This window comes from Channa argus, chromosome 19 (genome assembly GCF_033026475.1).
Source record: "Channa argus isolate prfri chromosome 19, Channa argus male v1.0, whole genome shotgun sequence".
Lineage (NCBI taxonomy): Eukaryota > Metazoa > Chordata > Actinopteri > Anabantiformes > Channidae > Channa > Channa argus.
Window position 1 is genome coordinate 6,085,181 of NC_090215.1, and position 27,372 is coordinate 6,112,552.

Here is a 27,372-nt window from a genome sequence, read left to right on the forward strand (position 1 = left end):
GTTGGTCAATGCAGCACCTTGCAGAATGACGTCATACTGTGTTACAGAGCCCCCCTGTGATGCCAGTCCACACTAGGAAACACTTTTCACATTCAATGAGAAAGGCTGAGTTGTTTCACACAGATAGAAAGACTAAGCAAATACAACCTAAAGGATGGTGTACTGTACATGTCACAGAAGAGGAGAAGGAGGAGGAGTAAAGATGTACAGTAGTTGGAGGAGGGCCTGATACAGCTCTGCATATTCCCACTGAAACATTAGCAAGTGTTTGTTTCTCAGGTGGAGGTGGACAACATATGTGCTGGTGTATTTCGGTTCATTACACACACTTGAAAGATGTAAAGAAAGGTTGTTACAAACAATGTATTGTGTGCATATGCTCATGTCTTCATATGGACACTGAATCCTGTTTCTTTTGTGTCAGGTTTTTGTGGGCAGCTAAAATCACAAACACAAAGCAGATGTGGGCGCTTAGACACACACAGAAAGAGTAGCTTTTATCTACTCTGGTCTGTGTCTTGTAGACCTACGATATACAGTAAACCCTTTAAAGCTGCCATTTGGATAGATCAACAATACAAGGGGTTAAAAACGTAATAATTCGCCTTCATCAGTTCTGCACTAAGCGACTTCTTGTGCCATTTGATGCAAAGGTAGGCTGTTAGGAGAAAATACAGGTTTGTTGTAGCACAGCTGCACAGATCCATCAGACTATCCTGTCTGTAATAGTTAATGTTGGTAGTCAATTTGAATTATTTTCATCTTTCAGTGTTTAAAGGGTTTAGCAAAGACATAACCAGATGGTCCCACTCTGTGTTACAATGTTACATACAGCCTTCATGAGTCCATTGGTAGGGAGGTGGTGCAGGTGCTCAAAAAAAGCTGCAAATATAATGGAATTTTACACAGTATGAGTTGCTGAGTCACTTTCAGAATAGAATTCTGCATAATCAGATTTAGGGGAGAGCAGATTTTCTCCCCTATGTCAAGACAAGGTATAATAAATGTTGTGTGGAATAAAAGCAAACACTTAGATGTAGGGTAATATTGAAACAACCCTTACTTGATAAAAAACAATGTGTTAGTCCTTAACAAGAGACAACCAATGGAAGCAAGCAATACTGGGTGGGCACCAGCACACAAATTCAGGAATGGTTTAGCAGTCATGTAAACCACATTCATTATTATTATTCCTGTATGCTATTTAATTTGTCATTTAGTTTATTTATGTTTGTGTTTCATCGGTGTAGGAAGCAGGAAGATGATTTATTAACTAAAGATTGGGGTATACAGTGCCAGATTAGGGTGCAACAGCACTATGCTCTGTTGTTTCTGCCGTTGATAGATAGGGGAGGGAGTCAAGGGGAGTTTGGCGCTGAGATTTCCACTGATGAAGATTAGAAGAGAAGTTTAACCTGATTTAGATTGGAGGATTTATTTATTTATCAGTTATTTTAGGGGGAGCTGGTGCAAATAAGAAGTATTTCCCTGTAGTGAGGGCAAAGCGACAGGATGGGTCCTGCAAAACAGTTAGTTCTTGTAATAGAACACTCACAAATACACTCATCCATGTGACCACCCTTTGTAACCATACTTTTAATAAAAAACAGCACAAATTCTCCTGGGTAGATTTGTACATATTATTTTATGGTACTTATAAATCAGGTTGTTTTAAGCACATTAGAGAACTTGCTATGACAAAATTGTCTGTGCATTTTCTTCATGTAATTCCAGACTGAGTTGAAGATGTTTACACCATGTTTCTGTGTGGCCATCTGTTGCAACACTCCTTGGTATTTTTCTCTTTGAAGGTAGTTCTTTATTGCTTTGGTTCAATATTTTAGATTGCTGTCTAACTGCAAAAGGAATTTGGGAATTTTTCCTGTTATTTATAATTCTTGGCCTATCAGTAGATAGCAGGTGCAGTCTAGCCTCTCAGATTTTTGGTGTTAATCCTAGTTAAACCTGCTGTTCCATGTTAAATTTAATAAGCACCATATAATGAATAAGCTCCTTTTAGTGATTTTAGATTAAATGCAATTCTATGTAGTATTTAAGGAAGCAAAATTTGGTTAAACCAGAGTCTGGATCAAGCAGAACGATGCTTCTAGTGTGAAAAGCCTTGTTTAGATTAGACCAATTACAGGAAGTTGAGGAATGCTTCTGTCACCACTTTTAAGCAATAGAGGAAGAAAAAGGACTGGTTTCTATCCGACAACTAAACAAATGTTAATGAAGAAGATCAAATGTTTTAATTACTCTTTATATAGTTAATTTTTTTTATTTTTATTTTTTTTATTTTTTTGTCCTTTTGGCTTATCCTGATCGTTCAGGGTCACCACAGCAGATCATTGTCCGCATGTTGATTTTGGTACAGTTTTTTTTACACCGGATGCCCTTCTTGATGCAACCTTCCCTAATATCTACCGGGCTTGGACCGGCACTGCACAGCTGGGGATGGGAATGGGCTGTTGGGGGTTTGGTGTCTTGCCCAGAGACACTTCAACATATAGCCGGGACCGGGGACTGAACCACTGACCCTGTCGTCTGTGGACGACTGCCTTTACCAACTGTGCTACAGCCGGCCCCAACTGTTATTATAGTGATTGTTAAAAAAATATATATGAGTCATTTAGAAAATTACAACAATTATTCTTTATAGGCAAAGTAAATACCAGTAGCAGCTATCATAGTGTGGGATGTCCAGAGCCCTAGAAATGGTGTCCACCCTGGGGATGCCATAGGAAAAATCCCACATAAATGATGACAATTGCATTAAGTATTAGTGTGATTAGTATTATTTAATTTCCTAACTTACAAATCTGTTATGTAAAACTGGATCAATTGTGTACAATAAAAAAATAAAACATCAGCCTTGTTGGGTTTCCAGTAATGTAAAAGTATCCCAAGTAATCTGTCTAGTTATTTAATGTTGAAAATTTTTATTTATTTATTTATCTGTATCCTCTAAAGGATAATGGTCTTCCTCTCTTACTCCGTTGTTCATAATCACAGCTCAACTAACTGCCTTCTTTCAGGATCTGGCTTTGTGCATGAGGTAAATGCCATGTTGAATCTGCAACAAATGAAGTAAAGCTAACAAAGAGCAACAAATGCACTGAAGTATCTGGAAAGAATTGTCCACATACTTCTGGCCAGATCCTGTAAGTAGATCTCAAGCCTGAACCTTGAGTGCGTTTCCTCAACTCTTGTTAAAAGCAATTTATCATCATTCAGCATGACTCTGCTAAAAGCGCTATATAAGCAACCATTTTTTCTCCCAGCAATAGTGCATCTTGTACCCCACAGGGCTTTTGTCACACCTGACCCCAAACCACAGTAACTCGTGACACTTCCTCCTATCGCTCTCAGTGCAACATTACATAGCTCCAATACTTATAAAATTTGTCAAGTGATGCCAAACAGGTTGTGTGTAAACATGTTTGTAACTGGCATATACTGTATTATTGCTTGCCTCTGTGTAGGCTTGCAAATTAAAGGTAGGCTAGCTGGCAGCAGTGCAGCATACTGCACCATCCAGACATGGAAACACACACACACACACGCACACACTGCCCTCATCTATGGGGCAAGTTACATTGAGGGGAGGAGGGAAGGATGTCTGAAAGCATCCATCACAATAAATGGAAGGCACAGGGCTCTATGGGAAATAGGTCGCTCTGGAACAGCCATTAGCCTGAGGCGTCTTCATGTTCTACCTCTGCTTAAGTGACTCAGTTGAGACAGGGACAGGGAAAACAAAGAACAGAACTACTTCAATGATTTCCTTAGTTTTATCCACTTGTGAACTACTTTGACATCAAATCCATTGCTGTAGCTCAGCAACAGTCTGGATCAGTATGTTTAAATGTTACTAACTTAATTTTTTTCCAGATGCCATCTAAGTAAGCTCCTGAATCATTATGATCCATCCTTTTGTAGATGCTATGTTCACATGTCACTATGAGTTGGTCAAAGTTCAACCATCATTTCAGCAGCAAATAGCCAAACTACTTCACAAGTGTAGCGTCCAGCTGCCCATGGTTGAGTTGGAAACATCATAGGTGCCAACTATAACTGCTTGCTCTCTGTAAGCAATTTGGGTACAAACTTAAGTTAGCTACAAGTTAAGTTTTTATGCAGAGAGATAATTATACTTCTTTTCCACAACTTCACATAGAGGGAATCAGGAGGCCCCTCCCTGTTATAGGGCCCATTCTGGATATCCATATAATAAATGATAGAAAGGGGAGCATTGACCTTTGCTTTTAACATTAGGGTTAGAGTAAGGGTTGGGATTAGTCTCTCGATTCACTTTGCATTAGGTTAGCATATCTTGACAAATTAGGATAACTTAATTCAGCATAACACCAACCTGCCCTGGGTACACCTGTACCAGCGTTTGGGTCACTGGAGCAGAATGACTTTTCTCCTTGCTAAAGTCGTTTGAAATCGGGTAATTGAAGACAGAGTTTACATGCCCTTAAAAAGACTAGTTACTTGAAAGTTGTGTATACATGCAGCAGGTGATAATAATCGAATTTCTCATCCACCTGTGGCTCATTTTGGAAGCATGGCTTGCAGATTTTAATTGCATACTTTTAAAAGGAAAACAATTAGTGACCTAAAGTTTTAGTCAGCTCATGTTTACTCATGTTTCTTTTAATGCCAGCTTGAAACATCCAGAACTATTCATCTAAGTTCCTGTGGTGGTAACCCACCTCTAGATAGGCCCCATCTTGATGTCTGACTATAGCTCATTCTGCAGTGTTATGTCTACAAGTTAGCTAGAACTTACACGATATTAAAACACTGCAAAGGAGTGCCAGTGTGTTGGTTTAAGCACTTTTGTGACATCAAATTTTAACACAGTGAGATTAAAATTCCGATTCCATACAAAAGTTTAACTTAAGGTTAACATTTGATTATAAGCTATTGAAATTCCCCACTTGACAAGCTTGACCCTAGAGAATTCATATTGTACATTTTCCTCCCCAAGTTTGACAGTGATCAATGTGGTTGAAATTGTTCCTGCAGTGAGCCTGAGTGACATAACAAGAGATGAGTTGAAATGCTGGGAGCAATTAACTCTGCTTAATAGCATTGTTGCCTCCAAACAGCCCATTACGTTATGTCAGAGGAACATGGCATGTTCCATAAAAGAGAGGGAGCAGTGTGGTTGTAGTAGATGTTTAGGGGCTCATGATGTCATGTACCAATTAAACTAAGAGGATTTTATAAAAAATCAATAGTCTTCAGTGATTTTATTTTCTCCTGGTGATGATGAATGAAACTATAAATATGATCTAAAATATTGATGTATTTTTTATTTTCAAAAGTTACAATTCATTTGTTAGAAGTGGGTTATTTCAACACAAGATTGAAACTGTCGTAATATTATCTGGTTTTATGTTTTCTTTCACCTTCTATATTTGTTTGATTATCGTTGTAGAACCCATGCAGTCAGTGCAGTGTGTCAACACATAAACAGTTTATAAACCAGTTCTGTTTATTATAAAGACACCAATTTTTGAAGCAGGTTTCCATCATAAGCGATTTGAACTCACATTTACACATTTAGCTGTTTGTAACTTTTATTATTGGGAGTTACGGCTGTTGATGTTAAAGTGAAATTACAGTTCTAGTGTCTGATTCCAGATTATGCATCTGGCGTTTGGGGGTTTAATGAACAGGTAAAATGTAATACAATATATTGCAGTGCAATTTAATAATTTTTGGGTGAGCATAAATTTGCTCCAGATATGTCTATTATTAGAGATATGGGATTGGAAACTAAACTGTCAGACAGAGATGTGAGATGATTCGACTTTGGAACGGATTGTGAATGTGCTTTAACTGCGATTCAGCCAAAAGTTTTTTAACTGGGATCTTTATATGTGTATCCATGGATCAGATCAGAAATGTGTGATTCTGAAAATATGTTTCATTTGCAGGAATTGTTGACCTTGACTTTTAACCTAGATGCTTGTCAGTATTCAGTGTTCAGAATAAATATAATCTCAGCTAGGCCCTGATGACAGAGAACTACGTTCAGTCCAGACAGACTTATGTATGTAAGGCACCAGAGAAGCTATGTTGGCCCCCACAGTGTCCACCATCAGAGGTGCTCCATGCCACCAGGCAAGGCAGGCAACTGATTGGGGCCCCAGGCCGGTAGGGGGCCCCGAGGAATGACAAAAGTTTAAGTATGTATGGCACTGACTGTGTACAAAGTTTGAATGCTAAGTTGTGACATTTACATGCAAAAAAATTTGTACAATAAATCACCACGTTGTATTACTGTAAGTTATTGTGCTATGTGCAGTGTGTTGTGATGTGTATTTTATCATATTTTCTATTTGTGAAGCATAGCGGCTTTTGATGCATAACATTTTGCATAGGGCCCAACATCACCACTGTCCACCATTTTGGCTTAGATTTAAATTCACTCTGACCTCTGAACTCCTTCTATCAGGATGCCTTGTTTTCCTTAATGATCCATCTTGTGCCATCACCTTGCCAAAATTTGTTTTTATCAGTGTGACCATTTATCATATTGATAAATTGATCACAGCCTTCTTGCAAATCTGCTACCATGGCAGCATATCACTTTATTGTGTGTTTCTCAAAGATACAGCGATACGGCAACCATTCTTTATTAGAATTGGATAAATAATTGGATGAATTCAAGTCTTTGTTTGTATTTGTTCTTGACAGAAGTAAAAAAAAAAATGTCTAAATTGAAAATGTTATATTATTGCTTCCTCTGGTGTCCCTCAGATGTCACAGTAATGTCAGCCGTCTCCATTTCGTTCAGGACACTTGCACATGTGTTGGCTTTACTGGCCAACAAGCTGAAGAAAGATCATGGTGCCTGAAGAAGAAAAAAAAAATATTGTGTTTAAAAATTTGCCCATACCATCTAGCACTAATTACAACACATACCCAGACATGGGGTGCTGCTAATTTTTGAAAGGTCTACGCCTGTGTGTAATGTATTATTAAAATTTGTCAGGTAGAAATAAACTAAGAGTTATATTAAGTTAAACACTATAAAGATCCAGTCATAGTGTTGTTCTGCACAAAATACCAGTTGCCGTACTGCAGAGAGCTTCTTTTGATTAAAATACCAAAAGTCTTTTCATTTCGACTTGTACTTCTAATTATTCAACTACATAAAAAAATATTTTTTGGAGTAGTATAATTTACATCAGCTAAATTCTTGCCCGTTCTGAGGCCCACCCGCAATACTATTTACTTAGAAGAAAATGTAACATCTTTGACACACATAATTCAGCATTCAGACTCTTAACATATTATGTGTAATCAGCCACCTCCCTGTGGCAGCCTCAGCAGCATCGCAGCTACAGAGAAAGCTAAAATTATTTCTCTTTGTCTTTGTTGGAGGATAAGAGAGCAGAATGAGAAGATTGCCTCCCTGTCTTTGCTCAGTTATTAGCAGTCAGATAGTGAGAAGTCTCACTTCTTTAAATAGACTCCCTCTGATGGCAGGGCATGCTGACCCCCTCCTCCCCACCCCCAGTTTGAGAACTCTCATTCTTCCTCTTTCTGTGACTCTCTCTCTTCATTACATCGCTGAATCTCTCTCACCTCCCTCCCGCTCTGGTCTTATTGCTGCTGTGCCTGTCACCGCCAGGAAGGGCAGGGTGGGGTGAGCAGGTTTGACATGAGGTTTGATGGTACAGCTGCCTGCATGCTGACTGCTCACACTGCTGCTGATTGACAGCCAGACAGGGACACAGCACAGACAGAATTGGGGTGTTTGGGTAGATGGAGGTAGGATGGCAATAAAATTACAAGATGACAAATGTTCGTAACTGCCTCTGCAACACTTAAACCAGAAAGCCATTTTAAGAGAGCTTGTCCATTCAAAGCTCTTCCTGTCCTTTCCATCGGACGACTCCACTGTTTCATCACACATTTCTGCCTGTCTCTCAGACATCTCAGCCTGGATGCAAGAGAGACATCTTTAGCTCAACCTCTCCAAGACCGAAGTCCTTGTCTTCCCAGCCAGACCTTCGGTGTAACACAACATCAGCATCAACACTGGATCTACAGTGATTGTCTCCACTAAGTCATCGACGACCAACTGAGCTTTAAGGACCACATCTCCTCAGTCTCTAGAGCATGCAGATTTGCCCTCAACAACATCAGGAAGATCAGACCGTACATCACGGAATATGCAACCCAACTCATTGTACAGGCGCTGGTCATATCTTGTCTTGATTATTGCAACGCTTTGTTGATGGAGTTACCGGTAGGCACAATCAAACCCTTGTAGATGCTCCAAAACGCAGCAGCTCGCCTAATTTTAATCAGCCAAAAAGGACGCATGTCACACCACTCTTTAGATCTCTGCACTGGTTTCCTGTAGCTGCTCGCATCAGGTTCATGGTCTGCCAACGAACGGTGTCTGGTGGTCCCAGCTGCGCACAGAAGACACCAAGCAAAACGTTTTAGCGCAATGATCCCACGAGGTTGGATCAAGCTACCAAACTCTGGACGCTCAGCAGACTCACTCCCAATATTCAAAAAACAGCTGAAAACAGAACTCTTCTGCACCTTCCTATGTACTTAAATCTATTTTTTTTAAAAAACCTTCCTTTCTGCTCTTTCTTGCATTTGCATCTCATGAAATGTGAACACTTTTCTGTTAGGACTTTGCTTTGATGATTTCTCCTTGACTTAGATTCTTGCTGCCTTGTACCTCACTTGTAAGTCGCTTTGGATAAAAGCGTCTGCTAAGTGACTTAATGTAAATGTAAATGTAAGAAAGCCCATCCTACTGTAGTGGAGGTGAATGGAGTTTACACTAGTTTTCCCTGGTCATAACACTGAAAAATAGCAATTTTTTAAATCAGCAGGATCATGTTTTTTATGAAACAGTTCCCTTTATCCCTTAAACATCACCGGCCTTTGTTTATACAGCAACTGTCTTTAGCAGAAAATAGTTCCATAAAAATATGCAGAGCCAACAATGAAAATAGCAGTAGTTTGGCAGGATGCTAAAGCACTCATGACACAACATAAGCAACCCTGCTGCTTTCTGTAAGATCTAGGGAGTCTGTCTGTTACTTTTTAAGCTCACACAAATTTTTCGTGGGGAACGCCACTGGCTGTGCACCTCTTACAACATTTCATCTACGTTAATAGTATGCATTGCTTCGCAGGGCCTTTTGTGCGTTATGGGATGTTTTCTGTATGTGATCTTTTTACTATACATTAGGAGTACTGACTGTACTCAGTACTGAGTACTCCATGCTGAAGGGTGACTTGGTGAAGTTAAAATGTAGATCCCTTTGAAATGCAGTTTTAGCTAATTCTCGCTTCTCTGTACCATTTCAGTGCTACAAGGCAACATTTCCACTACTTTAATTCCTTTCCCATGGTTTCTTTGAGCTGCCTCCTTTGTCAAAAGTCAGCTTTTTGTTGATGCTTAATAGCTTGTTTTTGGGCTTGCTTTGCATTTTGCCTTTAAAAATGCATAAACACAGTCATATTCTCAGGTACAAGTAATTTGTTACTATTCTCTTTGAGTCTTCCTTCTTCTCTTTGTGGATTTTTTGTCTTCCTTGTCCTTAGCTGCTTGGCCCTCAGACCCTGTGTCAGTTCTGATAGCCCGGTCTTCAGTTACAGCAGTATTGATACTCCAAGAAGTCTGGGTTCCTTCTTATCTTGGGACAGCTGACGTGAGTCACTTCTCAATAATCAATGTCTGTATCGCTCTCAGCTATTGAATGCCTTTGCTTTCTGCCTGCCATAAGGGAAGCTTGTCTTCTCCTGGAGATCGGACATAGATCATTTGCATTTTCTAGGGTGACATTTGCATTTGCAGTTTCTAGGGTGACTGAAGACTGTAAAAAATGTCCCGATAATTTAGCAAAGGACAGTGAAAGGAGTTTTTTTTTCATTTTGTTTAAGCAATGACTTTGCACATAAGTTCACAGTTGATTATGCAAACTCACTGATTTGTCCATTAATTTTAACATCCCTATTACTAATGTTGACTTGTATGGTTATTTACTGATACTGGTTCCGTATCTAATATTTCGTCCCTTGTGTCTTGTCTGAAAACAAAAGGCAGGCAGTCTTTGAGAATGCCTGGTATGTAAGATAAGAATGTATTCTTGTCAGACTCAAAAATGTCAGTGAGTCCTGGCTCTTTTAAGAAAGGTCAGTACCTCAAGGTGGGATATTCTTAAGTGGTTTGTGTCTTGCAGTAATGTCTGATTAGTTAAAGTGTAGCCTGGTAAACTTGCAAATTTGGATTGTACTCCACTACTTTTACATTTGAACTTTACATTAGTAAAGCATTATTTAGTAAGCAGGAAAGGTGTTGTTTTGTCACCTACCTTAGTTGTTTTTCAACGTCATATAGATCCTTTAATGGGGGACTGAGTTTATTGTGTTTTGTAATTTATACACTGTTCATAAAATACCCTTAGATGTTTTTTGAAATTTCTTATTTTATATCCATTCTTATTTTCCTATCTATTTCATGCCCATTTATGATTCCATATCCTCACAGAGACTATGGATTTGTAGACTGCAAACTTTTAACAGAGAATTGTAGAGTTTGATACATTATCATGGGAAATGTATTTTCCAGTCCTTAATAGCGAACTAAAATTCAGGGCAAGTCATTACAAGTCAGACATTGCATACTATTACAGGCTAAGACCATGAAAAGCATCATGGCTCCAAATAACAGGTGTGACAGCATGGTTTCTGCTCTGCCATTTGATATGACAGCAATGAACATGTACCAATTAGTTGTGGTCAGGGAAGTAACGCTGTACATATCAGAAGCAAAACATAGTAAATGGTATCTGATTAAAAAAAAGTCACTGATGTTTGAATGAAGACAGTTAAAGTATGATAAGACAAAGTAGGTGAAAAACAAAATGACAAAGTAAATGAATGTAGAGAAAACATAAGCATCAGAATTCTTTATTATTCCATATTACGTGAAACCAGGCTCAGAGTTTTTGCTCTACTTTTACAGGAATGAGCAGTGTATGAAAGCGAGCACATATACAGTACAAGGACACAAACACAGGCTGCCAATATATGGAATGTGACAAACATACACACACCCTCCTCTCCTCTCGGCAGGTCTGTAAAAAACATCCCTCCTTCTCCTCTTCCTTCTGCTACTGCTGCACACCTTGTATTATTATAGGAGAAATGGGGGGGGGGTAGGGAGGTAGAAGAGGAGTGAAAGGGGGGATGGGCAAATGAAGGACAAGTGGAGGAAAAAAAGGTAGACTAAAGCTAATTTCAGTATTTGTAATATTGCTGGATGCAGCTGTCATGGTGATGGCTTTAAGGCAGATTGTGAAAGTGCTGTATAGCCCTGACCAGCATTACCCATGAGATGTTTCTAATTAATGCGTATATGTAAAATAAACTTCCCAATTGCCTGCATTTTATTTCATAAAATACTACAAGCTCCTGAGGAAATACTGGTTCTTCAGGAGCTTGTAGACATACCTTACCTTGTAGACTGTTATTTACGGAGGTTAGCACAAGTGAAACACAAACAAACACATTCAGACTGCAGATTTTACAACAGTTATCATGTGCAGCTACATGTTATTTTAAAGACATGCTTCTTGTGTCCTGAACCTACCTATTACTCTAACTACACTTTACAGCCAAGGCCTAAGAACGTGACGTGAATTTATTTGAAAAACACAAATGTTAGATTAACCAAACCAACTGCAATAAAAGTCAGTACACCCTTTATTAGCCAAATTAATTTTATTACATTGAATTAAAATTTATTTTCTGCCACAATTCATATTTGAAAGCAAATTCACAACTGGCCATAAATAATACCAGTCGTGCACACAAATCTGTGGACAAATGTTCTATCATTCTTCACAGATGATTGTTTTTGGCTGCTGTGGAATAGGTTTTGTTACTATACCTTCAGTTTTAGTACTCTGCAATAGTTTTCTTATGGATTCAGGTCAGGGGAAACACTTGGTCATGTCAAAGCTTTCACATTTTCCTTCATTAAAGACTGATGCTTGCAGTGCATTTAGTGTCGTCATTTCGAAATCTTCTTGAGACTGGGACTCCTTTTTTTTATTCAGTATTTGTGCATGTAAACTTTTTTTATAATGTTATCTATAAAACTCATCTATCCAACACCTTTTGGACTCATGCAGTTGCAATATTAGCACTTCCACTTCCATGTTTCACAGTCAGCACTATGCAGGCACAGTTTTAGTCCTGCCTAGGTTGACACTAATCATTTAAAACCACATTTGATACTGACTCATTTATTTTAGTTTCATCTGATCAAAGAATGTACTGTTAGTATTAATAAGGGTTTACCCTCCAGACCATTTTGTGAGGAGTCAGAAGCACTTAACAGTGAATTTTCTGTGGCGCCTTTTTTCAAGAACAGCCACTGCGTCCTCTCTTTGCGGTAATATGACTCATCCTGTAAGTTTTAAACACTTATTCAACTGTGTCTCAGCTTATGTTCAGTTCTTACTTAAGAAAAAAATGTGTTGTTTGTAGAAATGTTTCATATATCTAAAAGCTTAGCTAATATTCCTTTGCACAGATGCTGCTTTTCTGCAGTTTGATTAGCAGAGAGGGGGATAAAATCTGCTGCACTCAAATGACCCGGTCAGTGTTGTCACCAGGTCAGACGTGTCGTGTGCTCCGCTGATCCAATTGATTAGTCTCTCTCGTTATAGAAGCAAAGATAATTCTCCCATTAGACAGACACAAAGATCTGGTTTACCTCTCTGCTTCCACCAAAATCTTTTTCCTTTTCTCACTCTATTCTGTCAATCTGTAACTTTCTATAAAGTCTTGCTCTTTTTAAAACTGCACGTGCATAACTTTTACACCTTGCACACTATGTTGTTCAATGCAAGAGGCGCTATTTTGCCCACGACACTGGTTATGTTCCGTCAAAAAAGAAAACAAGCAAGAATCTGATGTAAAGAAGGGTTAGGATCCATAGACTTGTTTGACTGTCATCCATCATGAGTTGCCTTATGCCACAGACAGCTATCATCTCACTGTGCACTGCAACATTGTCAGCAGACAAAATTTGATTTTAAAATGACAGAAGCAATTAAAACAAATGAATCAACATGCAAAATTTCAGTAAAGACTCGAGTTAATTATAAACTGATGAAATATAGAAAGTAAGTACAAAAATTCCATTTAGCTTGGAGTAAGGGTTCAGGAAATAAAACGATTCAAGAGTAAGTGAAATATAAATGTGAAAGGTTGGCTAATCAGCATTCTTTCAGCTTAAAGAAACCCTCTCCATCCTGCAGTGTTTATGTTTGTGTGCTATTGACTCATCATGTAAGGCATGCAATGAGACCTGGAAATCATCACTCTTCAGCCTTATCATTCATAAAGCTGGAATGCTCCCACTAACAGGCTGTTTTCTAATACAAGAGTGATGCCTACCAGCTTTGGTAATTCACTGGCGTCGCTATATGTTATGTGTTTTTATTTTTTAATTGCACGACTAAACTGTGCGTATAAATGGGTGAATTTGCAAGTTTATATACAACCCCCATTTCGAGGAAAAGTCGGGACGTTGTGTAAATAAAAAGAGTGCAGTGATTTCCAAATTAGTTGAAACCTTCAAGACTGGGGTCAATATTAGGGAAAAAGTTTTGCTTTTAAGAAACTGGTCTCTTTGGTTACACGTGATGAAACACAGTGATAAAAAGGCTGCTGTCCCAAATTCTTTGAGAGGTTTTGCTGGCATCAAAATGAGCAATGATTTAATTTAATTAATTTAAATCAGCACATTCTTTTTTAATTTACATTTTACACAACATTTAGGATTTTTGGTAAAACTAATAGAACAATAAGAACTTGCCTCAACAAATGGTTTTGTTTACTTGTTGTACACATCAGCAGGAAATAGGGGGCAGTTCACAAGGTTTTAACAACCAGGCACTCACTCTTAATTAGAGCTCTGCCATCAGAACAGCTTAGCATAAGTAGGTGTGTTCTTAGACGCAACAGAGTTTGCACATCATGACACAAGGAGGTTTTTCCTCTCTTCTAGGAAGAAAGGCAGCTCTGATGTGTAGTTAAACAACTGTCGGTTTTGTGTAATGAAATGCAAATTTTTATTTTTTTAACACTTAGAGTAGCGTCCGTATTTCCAGCTGCTACAAAAACAAGTTTCACATCAATATAAGTGATATATATCTTTACACAATATATTCCCTTATTAGTAAATTATATGATATGGGATGATCAAGTTGACTCGTACACTGTGTAAGTGTAGAGTAAATCAATAGAAATAATGTTCCATTTACTTACAATGTTGCTTGAACTGGAAATGGTTAACCAAAACACTGAATTGGCTTAATTTAAGATAATTTACATTTCCAAAACATTAACACTCCAAGCACAGATGTTAGGCGTACATAAAAGCCCCCGAGTGACTTAAAGAGCATAACTCTTATCTTTTTATTTTTTGTGTATAGTGAAATGCTTGTAATTGGGCATATTTGTAAACACAGTGGAGTTTTACTAATGGGAGCTTCATAGTGAAACTAAGTGGCAGCAGAGAAGCGACTGTACAGTAACTAATTAGTAAATGAAAACAGTATACTTTATAAGCAGTATATATTATTGTGTTATATTTTGTCACCGACTTTGCCCAGCAATGGCTGACAACAGGTGACAAAAGAAGCATACGGTAATGCAATAAATTATCAGTTCATAATACCACAATATGAAGTAAATATTTAATATGGTGTTTTTTTATTTTATATCAAGACAGTGTTTCAACTAATAATTTCCAAGGTGTGCTTTTGTGGTACTTTTTCATATTTTTGTGTTATTATTTTGTTCACCTTTTTGCTGTATCGAAAAGTAAAATTTTGTTGGAATGTCAGCCGAGTGCTCAGAGCAGTCCTCAAGCTTTGAGTAAGAAAAATGGTAATAGCGGTGGCTGTTTCTTAAATGGTGCATATGCCCCAGAGTGAATGAAGGTCAAAGCTAAAAGGAAATGCTGTGAAGAGTGAGCATACTGTATGAAGGTGAGTCAGACAGGAGACACACAGGCAGAGGACACAGGCTTGTTTACAGGAAAGGTGAAGGAGAGCTTTCAGGGCCAAAGATACCATCAGGTCTGGGGGTGGAGTGAGCAGTCCCTCAATATGTACAAAATCCATAGCTGTTAGGCAAGGCTTATATGGGTAGGAGCTATCCCTCTCACTGTAGCCATGTACGGTCATCAGCTGCATAGTTTTCCAGCAAAGGAAATGAGGCAGCTGAGAAATAAGTGAGGATGGCATGAGAGGAATCTAGACTTCTGTATGATAGGCAAATATGTACTGTATGAAGCTGTAACATCTCAGTTTTCGGTGTACTGCAGTAACTCAGTGGGTAAAGACAAATACACTAAGTTTCAGAGAACAGATTAAATTCATGCACTGGGATGGGTGTTACGATACATTATGACATTACAGACTTTGCTTGACTGTTTATATTGTGGTAGATAAGATCCCCCTATCTTATCTACCACAATATAAACAGCCACCAGGCCCCCCTGCCTGGTGGCTCAGTGGTAGAGCATTGGGTTGGGATACAGAAGGCCGCAGGCTCAAATTTCAATCACAAGGTGTGGCCCTGCCCAGCCACCAAGGGCTACCTTGATGCCGGTCCCGAGCCCAGATAAAATGGGAGGGTTGCAGCAGTAAGGGCAGTAATGCGCAGAGCATGTTCTGCTGTGGTGAACTCTGAAGGGACAAGCCATTGATTGAAAATATGCTGTAAGATATATGACGGTATCTATAAACACTCTTTTCATGTCCTGAAAATGTATATATCAATGGTATATTGTGTAATATAATAACAACTCACATATTCTGAAGATTTAATCTGTATCTGGCTAAGTTATCAAACAACTTTAACTGGAATCTGTGAGTCACATGTAAAGAAAAGCAGTCTCTAAATCCACCCTCTTACTGTGGTTAAACAGAATCACCAACTCACACTGTATATACAATAGTTAGTTAATTCAATTTATTATACAAAGTTGACCTTTAGGATAAAAATTAACTTCACTTTATTGTGAAATGTAGATATTATTAGTCTCATAGTAACCTTAACATGTGACCTAGAGATTCTAATCAGCATGACCATGAGCCGAAGTGTACAATTATGCCAGATGTAATAAAATTCAATCCAGGTGTTCTTGGCTTATTGTGGTGATGAAAATGAGACAGAAGTGAGGTCACACCCAGTAACACAGACTTTGATCTTTCATGATTAAAATCACTAAAATTTAAAAGAAATTCCAAGGTGTTTCTGTGATATCACTTTCACAAAAATGAGAGATATATGACCAAGACTGTAGACAGCATAGAGTCTTAGAAATGTTCAGCTCAACAAAAGTTCTAAAAAAAAAATCAGTTAAATCAGTGTTAACTCTGGTCATGTGTTATTTCTTATATCATAAAGCACAAATCTTGGTCTGTTGCAAAATAAAAGCCAACCTAGAAAAATCGTAGAATAACTTTTGAGATGATGGAAATTAGAAAGGTCATTAATGTATGCTGCTCCTCTGGTCACATCAAATGGAATAGCATTGACTGTTTTACAAACAGCAACAAACTGGCCAGTAATTAATCTATCAAGCTTCTAATGCAGCAAAGGCTTATTATACTCAACCATAAATGCATAAACAACTAAATAGTATTTTACTTTGTGTTCCACCATAACTTAACAAAAATACAAGCAGTGTAGTTAATAGATATAGTGAAATAGAGTGACATATATTTCAGTGTAAATTCGTTTGGGTAACATTTGATGCTGTTCTTGCTGTGCATTTTGACAAACTCTCATATATCTGAGTAAAGCTGCTGTCTGTTTATATTTGAGCCTATGGTCCACTGTTTGATTCTTATTTTCTAAATTTGTGGGCTACCAAGTCAATTTTTAGAAGCAAGAGGCACTCTCTAATGAGGCAGAAAAAGCTGACACAAATGTTTCTGTGTTGCTTGCATTTGTCATTCTGTTTTTTCGGCAGAAAATGAGGCCTCTGCCTTCATTCTACCACCCAGATTTTCTTTATCATATTTTATTGTCAGCGTTTTCACAACATGCTTGCTGTATCAATGCCCTTTGCTACAGTCTCACTGCCTTACTATGGGAGATTCTGCATCTCCATGTTTTTTTTCCCATTCTTCAGTCACAGTCTGAGGATTGCAGCTGTCTGTGTCCATCTTTGGTTTAATGACACAGCCATGGGAAATTAGGAGTGTGTCTTGGTTTCAGGATCAGGCAGATGTCAAGAGGCAAATAAAAAGCTAAAAATATTATTTAATTTCCAACAGTAAGTCATTATTTAGCATTTGCTAATATTTTTTATCAGCAAAGAAAGAAGAGAAAATGATGATGCCATACCACTCCAATAAAGTATTTTAGGTAAATAGTAATTATTGCCACCATTAGCAGCATGTGAACGTTTCCTGTTGCATAACAATCAATATAGATGTCTCAAGTACATCAAAAGCTATGAAACGCGCAACTACAGTATTATCTTTGTTGTAAATACAGCATAAGGCTGGGCCATACTACCTAGTATGGCCTAGAAGTACCACATAAACATAGCTTGACTAAATACATTTCTCTACTAACTAAAAGGCTTTTTCCATTTAAACATGTAGAGAGTCCAAACAGTTTATATAAGGTCATTCCCCAATCAGAATCTGAGATTCACATCTCAGGACTTAGAAAGGTAAGGAATATCAAAGTGGCATATTGAGTCACTATTGGGCAGTGTTGTTGACATGTCTGCATCAACAATTAAAGTTTAATAGTTTCCTAATAGTGTCTTTGTTGATTGTCTAGTTGCCCAATAATTTTACTTTCCCCAGGGTGCTCATCTAAAGTGTTCAGCAACACAAGTGTGAAGATTTGCAGTCATTTAGGTCATAGGATACTAGGGGGGCAGGTTTTTGCTTAGGATTTCCACCAGCCCCGTAGTTAGAGAGGATGTTAGCTATAGTTCCTGAGTTTAGTTTGTGTACTCAAACCATTTATTCTTGTCACTGTTGTTGCTCGGAAACCTGAAAGAAAGTTAATTGTGCTTTTTTTACAGAGGTCAGATTGACTGGACACTTTCTTCCTATGTCGAACAAAACAAAACCTCAGCTTGTCCTTGATATATACACTAAGATTGCAGTGTTTGAAAGACACAGAAGACATAGCACCTCCATTATTTGACTTTCTTTTATTTGTGTTGATGCTGACAGTGGGACATATGAGTGGCACCTACTGTTCTACAGGGATGAGGCATTTTGCTTTAGAATTTATTTCTTGATGATAGTTGTAAATCCTTTTCCCTTGGTAAATTTCTGTTGTTCCTCCTCTAGGAGAACCTTCATACCTGTCAACACTGCAGATTGTGTGTTTTCTCTCCTCTGGTCTCCCTCTGTCATTCCCCCTCAGGCCTGGCTGGTCTTCCTAACACAATATATATACAATGTCTGCCTTGAATTTCAATTACCATCACTAGGATGCGTTGTACAACACTTCTTCATTGCACCATACAGTTGCTGAGCGGTGGCTGTGAAAAATATACCCTTTTCATTTTTATTATTCCTACAAAGGATCCAAACTCGTATATGATGTGTGTACCCCAGTTTTGTCTGTGAATTTAGTGCTGAAGCCAGATAACATCACAGTGGTGTCAGAGCTGTGTGTATATGGCTCCAATACCAGCCATTTTGGTGTAGATCAATACACACAGAGTTACTGGTGCATGTGCTGGACATCGATCTCTTTTTCTGTGATTGAGGACCTGTTTGATGCAGCCAGCCATAACAGCCAGCCATAACAGGCAACCAATTAGATGTTCTTGAGCCAGCCAGACATCCCCCTAAAACACAACAAATGACCTTTCACATCTGACCTCACCATGATTGAGGTTTAACTTGATTACCTCTATTCTCTACCTTTGAATTCCTCCTGCTGTTGCAGTCTGTGACACAGTCTGTATAATTCTCTTGCTGTATTTACTTTGCTGTATTTATACAAGCATTAATGATCTTTCTGTCTCTTATATCACTTCACCAGTATTTTGAAAAGCTACAGTCATTATGTCAAATGCTTTTAAATTTAAAGTGAAAACAACAAAACGGAGCAAAACATGAAACATAGCTAAGAGTTATTCCTTCTTGTGGCTCCTCCAAGGCTAAAAAGGTGTATTTGACACCTGACCTCAGGCCTTTGTGAAGCGTTAGTCAGAGGTCAATTGAAGGTTGTTCATCACTTAGGAGAACAAGAGGCTGTTCATGTCTTGCTCGTTCACCAGGGGTCAATTTGTGTCACCAGCAGTCAAAGGCCATTTCATGTCTGTGGACACTGTGAGATCCCACTTTATGCATTAATTCAGCTTCTCCTTCATTTGTTTGAGGCTTCTGGAATGTGCATTAAATGTCAAACGGCAGCAGTGTCGCTATAAAAGTGTTAGTATTGATGCCAAGATATAGGCTTAGCAATAACAGCTGAAGAAATTGCGTTACAAAACCTTGGTTCTACTGATAGCGGTATTGTAACTTGCCACTGGAGGATCGTAAGTGTTAAAATCTAGATCTCTACAACTTGGATATAATTAACCAGCTTTAAGTGTTGATACTGAGAAACGTAGACATTTATCGCCTGCCTTTCATGTTGTTTCACTCAAAATAAGAGGCCAAAACACAGGTAGCATCTCTTGATTTGACTGAAAAATGACAGCAAATGGTGGGAGTGAAATTCACCTAAAAAGTTTAATTCAATTTAAGTCTGATTTGTCTAATTTGTTTGGCTATAAAAGCCAAACCTGAGAAAATGCTTTACCTTTTATTGGTCTCCATGCTTAGTACCTCTACTTAGATTAACTTTCTAAATATGCAGACAAGCTCTTAAAGTACTCCTTTTTATTCCAATATAGTTCCAAACAAACATTCACATTTCTCCACCATTAGAAAAAATGGAAAAAATAAGGATTCATTTTGAGGACTTATATTTATCTTTTCGTCAAGATAGTTTTGTAAATTTTGCATAGACATCCATGTTTTCAGACAATGTAGCAGAATATATCAGAACAAGGGCACTCTTATAGTTGACACGTGGTTTGTGTTCTGGTTGGAAACAATAATGTACAATTGGGAAAGCAGTAAAAGCTTTAAGCAAAATCATTAAACATTTGTGTAAAAATCACTTGTGTTTCTATTAGGACCAGCTTGAAAGAAGCCAGACTACCACTTTAAGACACACCATCAAAGCTCCTGACGGTGTTAATTGGCTTTGTGGTAAGAGTTGACTGAGTTCACTGAAAAGCATCATATAGTTTCTCAAGCTATAGGGGTTAGGCTACAAATGCTTTTAAGTGTTGAGAAAGTAAATATTAATAGGAAGAGAGAAAGACGGAGCAGAAAATGTGTAGTGCGTGTATGAATGTGTGTAGTATCAAAAGTAGCTTCCCACTGAGTTGTAGGGAAGTTGAGGCGCTCTGTCACCTTGAAAAAGCTTTTGGCAAAGTGCCCAAATCCTATCCATCACTTCGTATAGCAGAGAGCAGCTATGGTAGTGTCACACTGTGCTGAAGGGAGGATACATGTAACATTTTCCCAGTTTCCTACTGAACTACTTCCTAAACCTGTAGTATTTCATGGTTTCATGTACAAGAATCCTGTAGTTCATGGTGAAAACAGCTCAAGAGATTTTAACAGTGCATATTAGACAGCAGTGCATGTAGCATGTAATCCCTCAGGATAAGTCTGGTTTATTACAAACTGAGTGTACTTTCACAGTGTCAGTCATTTCTATCAGTTGTGATAACATGATACTGACAAAAAACAGAAGTCCTCCTGAAGCATTAAGCTGTAAAATGTGATAGATGCTTAGTGATATTATAGTCTCCACCTTTTTTCAGTTAGTTTTTATTTCAATTCAAATTATTATTCTGTTATTTTCAGTTGTTTTGGAGAGTGTTTGTCTTTTTCCGATTCCTTTTAATGATTTTATTATAGTTTTTAGTTTTATTTTATTTCTTTTTTAATGTGTGTTTTCCTTCTACAAATTTTTGGTAAGTAGCGGCACACACAACATGTGCCATAGAATTAACTTGCTATAAACAACCTCCTTTGTTCTCCAGAACTGGACTGTTGATGCTACTTTATCTGTTCCAGTTTTACATTACATTCTTTTGTTCCAGGCATTTTTGTTTAAATGTCTAACATTTTAAAGTTGTCATTTCTATTTAGTTTTAGTTTTGAAACAAGACATTTTCAATTGAGTTGGGTGTAGTTTTAATTCCAATTTGGAATTTAATTAATTACAGAAGAGACTACAGATTTATTTCCATTTTATAATCATTAACTATAATCACCTTGCTCACTTTTCACCTTTGTTTTCTCTCTAACCTGTGCAATCATCTGATGCTGTGCATGCTTAATTTCCTTTACACGTCTGTCATAGTGATGTGTTGGCAGACACATTTTGTCATTGATGATATAGCTGGTTGGTGTTTGTGTTTGCATATGTGCCATAACTTGAACATCTCACATTATCCTAAGAACAGAACAAGCATAGTGAAAGCCTGAGCCAGAAAACATGATGCCAGTCCAAACTGTGGACAAGGAGTAATTCAAGTGAATAGCAAAATATGGAACACAGACACTGGTGTGAAGGAATTATTTTATTCATATTCTGTTTGTTTAACCATTTAATAGGTTTATTTTTTTGAGTATTTGATGATGCCCATGTTTATTCTTGATCACTGACTGTGTTTACTTGACCAAATGCTGATGTGACTGGTGGCTAAAAACATTCTGTATAAATTGTCTTATTGTCATATTGTCATTTGTATTACACAGAAAACAACACGTGCACTGCATGCACTGGGTCTTGCATGTATTGAAACATAAAACACTATTTTGGTGTAATGTCCTTTACCATTTACCAAGTTGTGTAAGCCTTCAGTCAGATCTCTTTAGATCACTTTGATCTATGCATTAATATTTCTGTAGCAGTTTGGCTAATGTTGTCCAAATCAGCAGTACTGTGGATTGACACTTCTTCCAGGATGACTTTCCATCAAATTGACTCACAATGTAAATAGTTTGTCCCAGAGAACATTGTTAAGTAACTGCTTTGACAGAAATCTACTAGATAATCTATCTCTGTTTTCAGTTAAAAGGATAAGACTATGTGTAAAGTTTATAGTAGAAAGAAATGTATAACCTGAGGAGCCAACATTAGAAATGTATGTATTTACCAGCTTTGGCAGAGTCAGACTAGCTTTTTCCCCATGCAGCCAGTATTTATTTTATTTCTAAGCTAAGATAACCACATTCAGTCCAGTCCAGCTTGTTACTTAATAAAATGTTACTAATGGAAATATTTAAATTATTAAAAGAATAGGTATTGAAAAGCTACAGTAAACACTTTATTAAAAACTGTTAAATCCTAATAGATAAATGTGATATTCTACACATATCAGCCACATGATTTGTTCTGTGGCTCTTTGACCAAAGCCCTTTAGTTGCTACTGAAATCACATCACAAATACAGTACACATATAATGCTTATAAAAGGTTATTAATTCCCTGAAACAGTTGGACCCTAGTTTTGTGGCAGACATCACTCAAACTGGAGGAAATACAAACACTGCAATCCATTAAAGCCACTTCCTATCTTATATTTTCAGAGGGAAAAGGTTCATGTGTTGGGGACTACTTTTAGTTGTGGAATTATACGTATTTGCTTCTCTAGTATTTGGGGCAGGAGGATACATTTAATAAGCTGGATTGAGTCCAAATAAACTACTGTGTGTATGTCTATGCTTCAGCTTCTGTTGTAGGAGGCCCAGTTTATTCACGTGCTGCTAGTAGGCACGTGGCACACTGCAGTACACACACATCTAATCAAAAAGGACCCATTACACTTGAATACCTCAGCAACACACGCACACATACACACACACACACACACACACACACTCACACACACATACTTATGCCAGTGAGTATTAAATGTTCTCTATGCAGACAAATCTGATCCACTAATATAGCTAACCCACATCCACAGGCTCACAATGATGAAATGCTACAGTCCAAAGTCACACACTAACACGCTTTGCCTCAGCTACAACCCTCTGCAGTTTTTACACACACACACACACACACACACACACACACACACACACACACACACACACACACACACACACACACAAACAAACAAAACCCATTTGATTCGGCATTTTGATCTGTGATCTCATCAGCACAACAGTTATAACACACACAGGCTCAAGGACAGGCTGACCAGTCAAGCGAGATGCAGTTAGTAAACAGTGCAATTGTCCCTCCCTCCTGTGAGTGACATGGTGGCCTGCATGATGCTGCCACCCTATTCAATAGTTAACATTAATTGCTTTTTTGTTTGTAGATGATAGAACAGCAGAAGAGATTACACATGTCGCTTTAACAATCTGCTGTTTGTGTATTAGATTTCAATTCATCACATTGTTTAGTGGCCCCAGCTACATGCCAGGGTATAACTGAGTAAATAACAAACAGCAAACAGCAATAGATCTGTGCATATTTTAACCCTGATCGTGTGGAAAGCTACAGAAAATGTATGCTTCTTTAAATGAAGTGCATGGGGCTAAGCTTATTGTCTACTAATATGGATTTCTTTTAATTTGTTATTATTATTTTTATTCAAACCTCAACTATGAGACAGAAATGATTGGCCTAGTGAAAAGGTAAAAACCCATCCCAGACACAAACTACAATATACACAGATCAATTTGGGAACAAGCAGGTGTGACATAAAGAGGATTTTTACATCTATATTGTTTAATAAAACATGCATCCAAGTGTAGGTGAACTTTATTTAGATTTAATCAAAAGTTTCTGTAATCAAGATCTTGCATGTGCTGTACTGTGCAAACATTTTAGGCACCATAGATTCTTAATTATTACCCATTATACAATACCAACCAGCTGGGACAGCTGATTGGTCCCAGATTGATTCTTCACTATGACAAGAACCTAAACATCACGGCTCTGTTAAGCCTTGATCTCAACATAACTGTGGCAAGTACTCCCCAAGAATAATTCAATTTTTCATTCATTTGCATGGACTGAGATTTAGAGATTCTATTTATTTATTTATTTATATATACACTCTTGTGCTTTTGTTTATTGTGGTTGTAAACAAGCACTCATTTGCACGTCTCAGCGGACAGGGTCAAAGTATGTTTCTTGTTGTCACACGTTGACAATTTGTAAAACACAATTTTAGAATCTCAAATGTTTATATTGAATGTGGTTTTACAACATAAACTAAAATTCAACTGGGGTGGGGTAGCTTTTGACATTGCCATTGCTGTTTAGAGAAGAGCTCATCTTTGATGGAGAATTCATGTTGTGTCCCTGCTTTCACCCTTCAATGCTGCTGTAAGCCAGACTGCAGGATCTCTCTGCACATAAATAAAGGCCAGTCAATACCTGGAGCTCATCCAGCTTTCCACACAGCATCACACACAACCAGTCAGGGTGTCCTACACTGCCCCCATGAGGGCAACACATGCTACTTCCATGCGCACAATGATGGCAGTGATGGCGATGTTACAATATATGGTGTTACATGATGTGAAAGATGCCAGATGGTAACTGCACAGGGATTGCTTGCTGAGGTAGAGATAAAGTCCCCCTCACTTTACATACACTGTCCCCAACAAACGAATCCCATTGTGTGTTCTTTAATAGCTGAGCATTGTTTTTTCCACATCACACACAGGGCTCTGTGCTCTTTTATTATGTCTGTCTTTCTTTGTCTCCACGGTGATTTGTCACCACAGATATGTCCTCCATGGCAACAGCTGTTGGTGAGGCGTCTGAAGGTGACGCCTTCGATGAGGTGTGACAGCAAATGTATTTTTAGCTCATTAGACAGGTAGCCACAAACCAGTGAGCGTTCAGACACTTCTAAGGATGTTTCTGTAATGAGAAGGAGCACAAAGCCTTTTATGAAAACATCCAATCAGTACGGAACAACACTGCTGTACTGATTACCTTTTTATTAGCAATTTTTAACAAAGACCAGATTTAGGTTAATCTTTATCATTCACATCATATCAGATGGGTGCAGGGTGCTTTGTTCAGGAGGTTTTATGGTGGATGTGCGTTTAATCACTTATTGCATTATTAAGTTTTTACATTCTTTCTAGGAAGTGATGTGCCACTGGCTCCTCTCAGACTCCCTGGTATGTTGTGTGGCCAAATACAAATGCAGCTCTTAGATGAGGTCACATTAAAAAATTGTACATAGAGCTATAGACATAGAGCAATTAACTTAATATACTAGCTGTAACCTAATAATGATTTGAATAAAGTTTGAGAAAGATTTCAGGCCAGTGCCCCATCAGTCAACATACCTATTCTAATGAACTCACCTGCTGATGTATTCATTGGTTTGCTCTGGTGAATATCACAAATTCATCAAACATAACAAGTCACTTAATCACACATCTTTGTGTCTTTGTCCTCCAGCGGTGGTTGTTCCTGATGGGGCATCAGAGAAGGCGGGGGTTGGAGATGAGATGGGAAGTGAAGAGGATCTGCTGTATGAGGAGTTTCGTAGCTCTGGACACCGTTTTGGACACCCAGGAGGAGGTGGAGGGGAGCAGCTAGCCATTAATGAGGTAGGTGCTACCTTTCAGCTACCACCAAATGATGGATTTTACCAGGGCTATGGTTAGAAACACCATTTTGCCTGGAAGAACTTGGTTTAAGATTAAAAGTAGCTATTATTAGAATTAGTAGTAAAATGTATTATCTTTCATATTATTCTCATGCTATTATTACTGTGTATTACCACAGTATTAATTATGACTGGGGGTAATTTCAGTCTTTCCATATTACTTCCCTGATACAGTTTATAAGCATAGTAACAGTGACAAACAAAAAAACATCACAACAATTGCAATATCTCAGCTGACCTGAACTGTAAGAAGCTATGAAAACTATTAAATGCAAATGTACTGCTGAGGCTGATTCTGGACCAAATGCAGTATTAAGATGGTAGCAAGTGAAATAGAGCCTGGCCCTAGAAGATGACTAGAAATGGCTCTCATTGCCTTGTGTATGAAGGGTGGCAAAAACAAGCTCTGAGGTTGCTGGGTTATTTCGTTGTCATGGATACCTGCTCTGGATCCTGCTAATACTTAAGCTCAGTAAAATGTGATTTACAAAGTAGATGGAAGCACTCCTCTACTACACCTCTGCAAAGCATTTTAATATACAGTTTTACAGTACGAGTAAGAATTGATCCCTGTATGCACCAAGGAGAGAAACAAATCACCAGCAAATTTGCAATTACCTTATAGGAAGGTGCATTTTAAGGGCTGCGAGTTTATTATAGTAAGGTATAATATCATATCTTACTATACTATATTATATCTAGTGATACTGTAAGGTAAGTGAAAAGTCAGTTCTCATAGGTAGCATCTTGGATGGAGGAGCATTGGGGTGATGTAAAGCCCTGCGCTGCAGTCAAATTGTCATGGCTTTGTGACAGGTTTGGGGCGTCTCTGAATAAACAAGGCTTGATGACTTGCTCTCCCGGTTGCTCTCACTTAATGCCGTGCAAGAAAGTGTTAACACTGTTATGCAGCCTGGAAGTAGTACCTTGCAGAGATCCTCGGGGCTGAAAACAGTGTTGGTGAAATAAATGTTTGCCATTTGTCACTAAAGTAGGTTATGAAATTGTGAGTTGCCTTCTTCTGCCCCGTTTCCTTTATTCTGATGCGTTCAGGTCAAGGTAAAAGTTGCCTGTCAACCAAGACATCCACACAACTGACTGCACATCAGCCAGTATTCTTCTTCTCCCTGAATAATAGCTAGACAACACAGAGTCAGCCCTTTGCTGCCATCCTGTGGGTCACTAATGACGCTGAACATGATGATAAAATGAATGAAATCAACAAACATGGTGCTCTGTGATTTCCTTGCTGCTGGGCTGTTCGTACAGAGCTCACTTAATGGACACTCAGTAGGTCAAATGTGAGATGCCTTTAAAGCGCTGTGACTGGGAGGCTTCTGAGTGAATACATTTGTTGTTTGCTTGTTGTTATTTTCAGGTTTTAGCTCCTCCAACCTGAATATCTGGATTTTTTCCCTCTATTTTTTGATTGAAAATTCAGTACTTTGTGGTTTTTGACTGCGGGTAAAACCAACATTTAGAAGCTTCTGGAAAATAAAGATTCACTCTTTTTTTCTTTCATTCATTTGTGATTTTCTTGCTATCCTGGCTTTGTGTAGAACCTATATTTCCCCAGGT

At 38.2% G+C, this 27,372-nt stretch overlaps 1 protein-coding gene across 5 annotated transcripts in view; it reads left to right on the plus strand.

The window, feature by feature from the left end:
- arhgef4 (Rho guanine nucleotide exchange factor (GEF) 4) overlaps positions 1-27,372 on the plus strand; it is a 107,530-nt gene that overhangs the window by 63,543 nt on the left and 16,615 nt on the right. For all 5 annotated transcript variants that reach the window (XM_067485999.1, XM_067485998.1, XM_067485996.1 and 2 more), the window contains one exon: positions 25,584-25,735. In XM_067485999.1, coding sequence (XP_067342100.1) covers positions 25,584-25,735 — 152 coding nt within the window. The remainder of the gene's footprint in view (positions 1-25,583; positions 25,736-27,372) is intronic.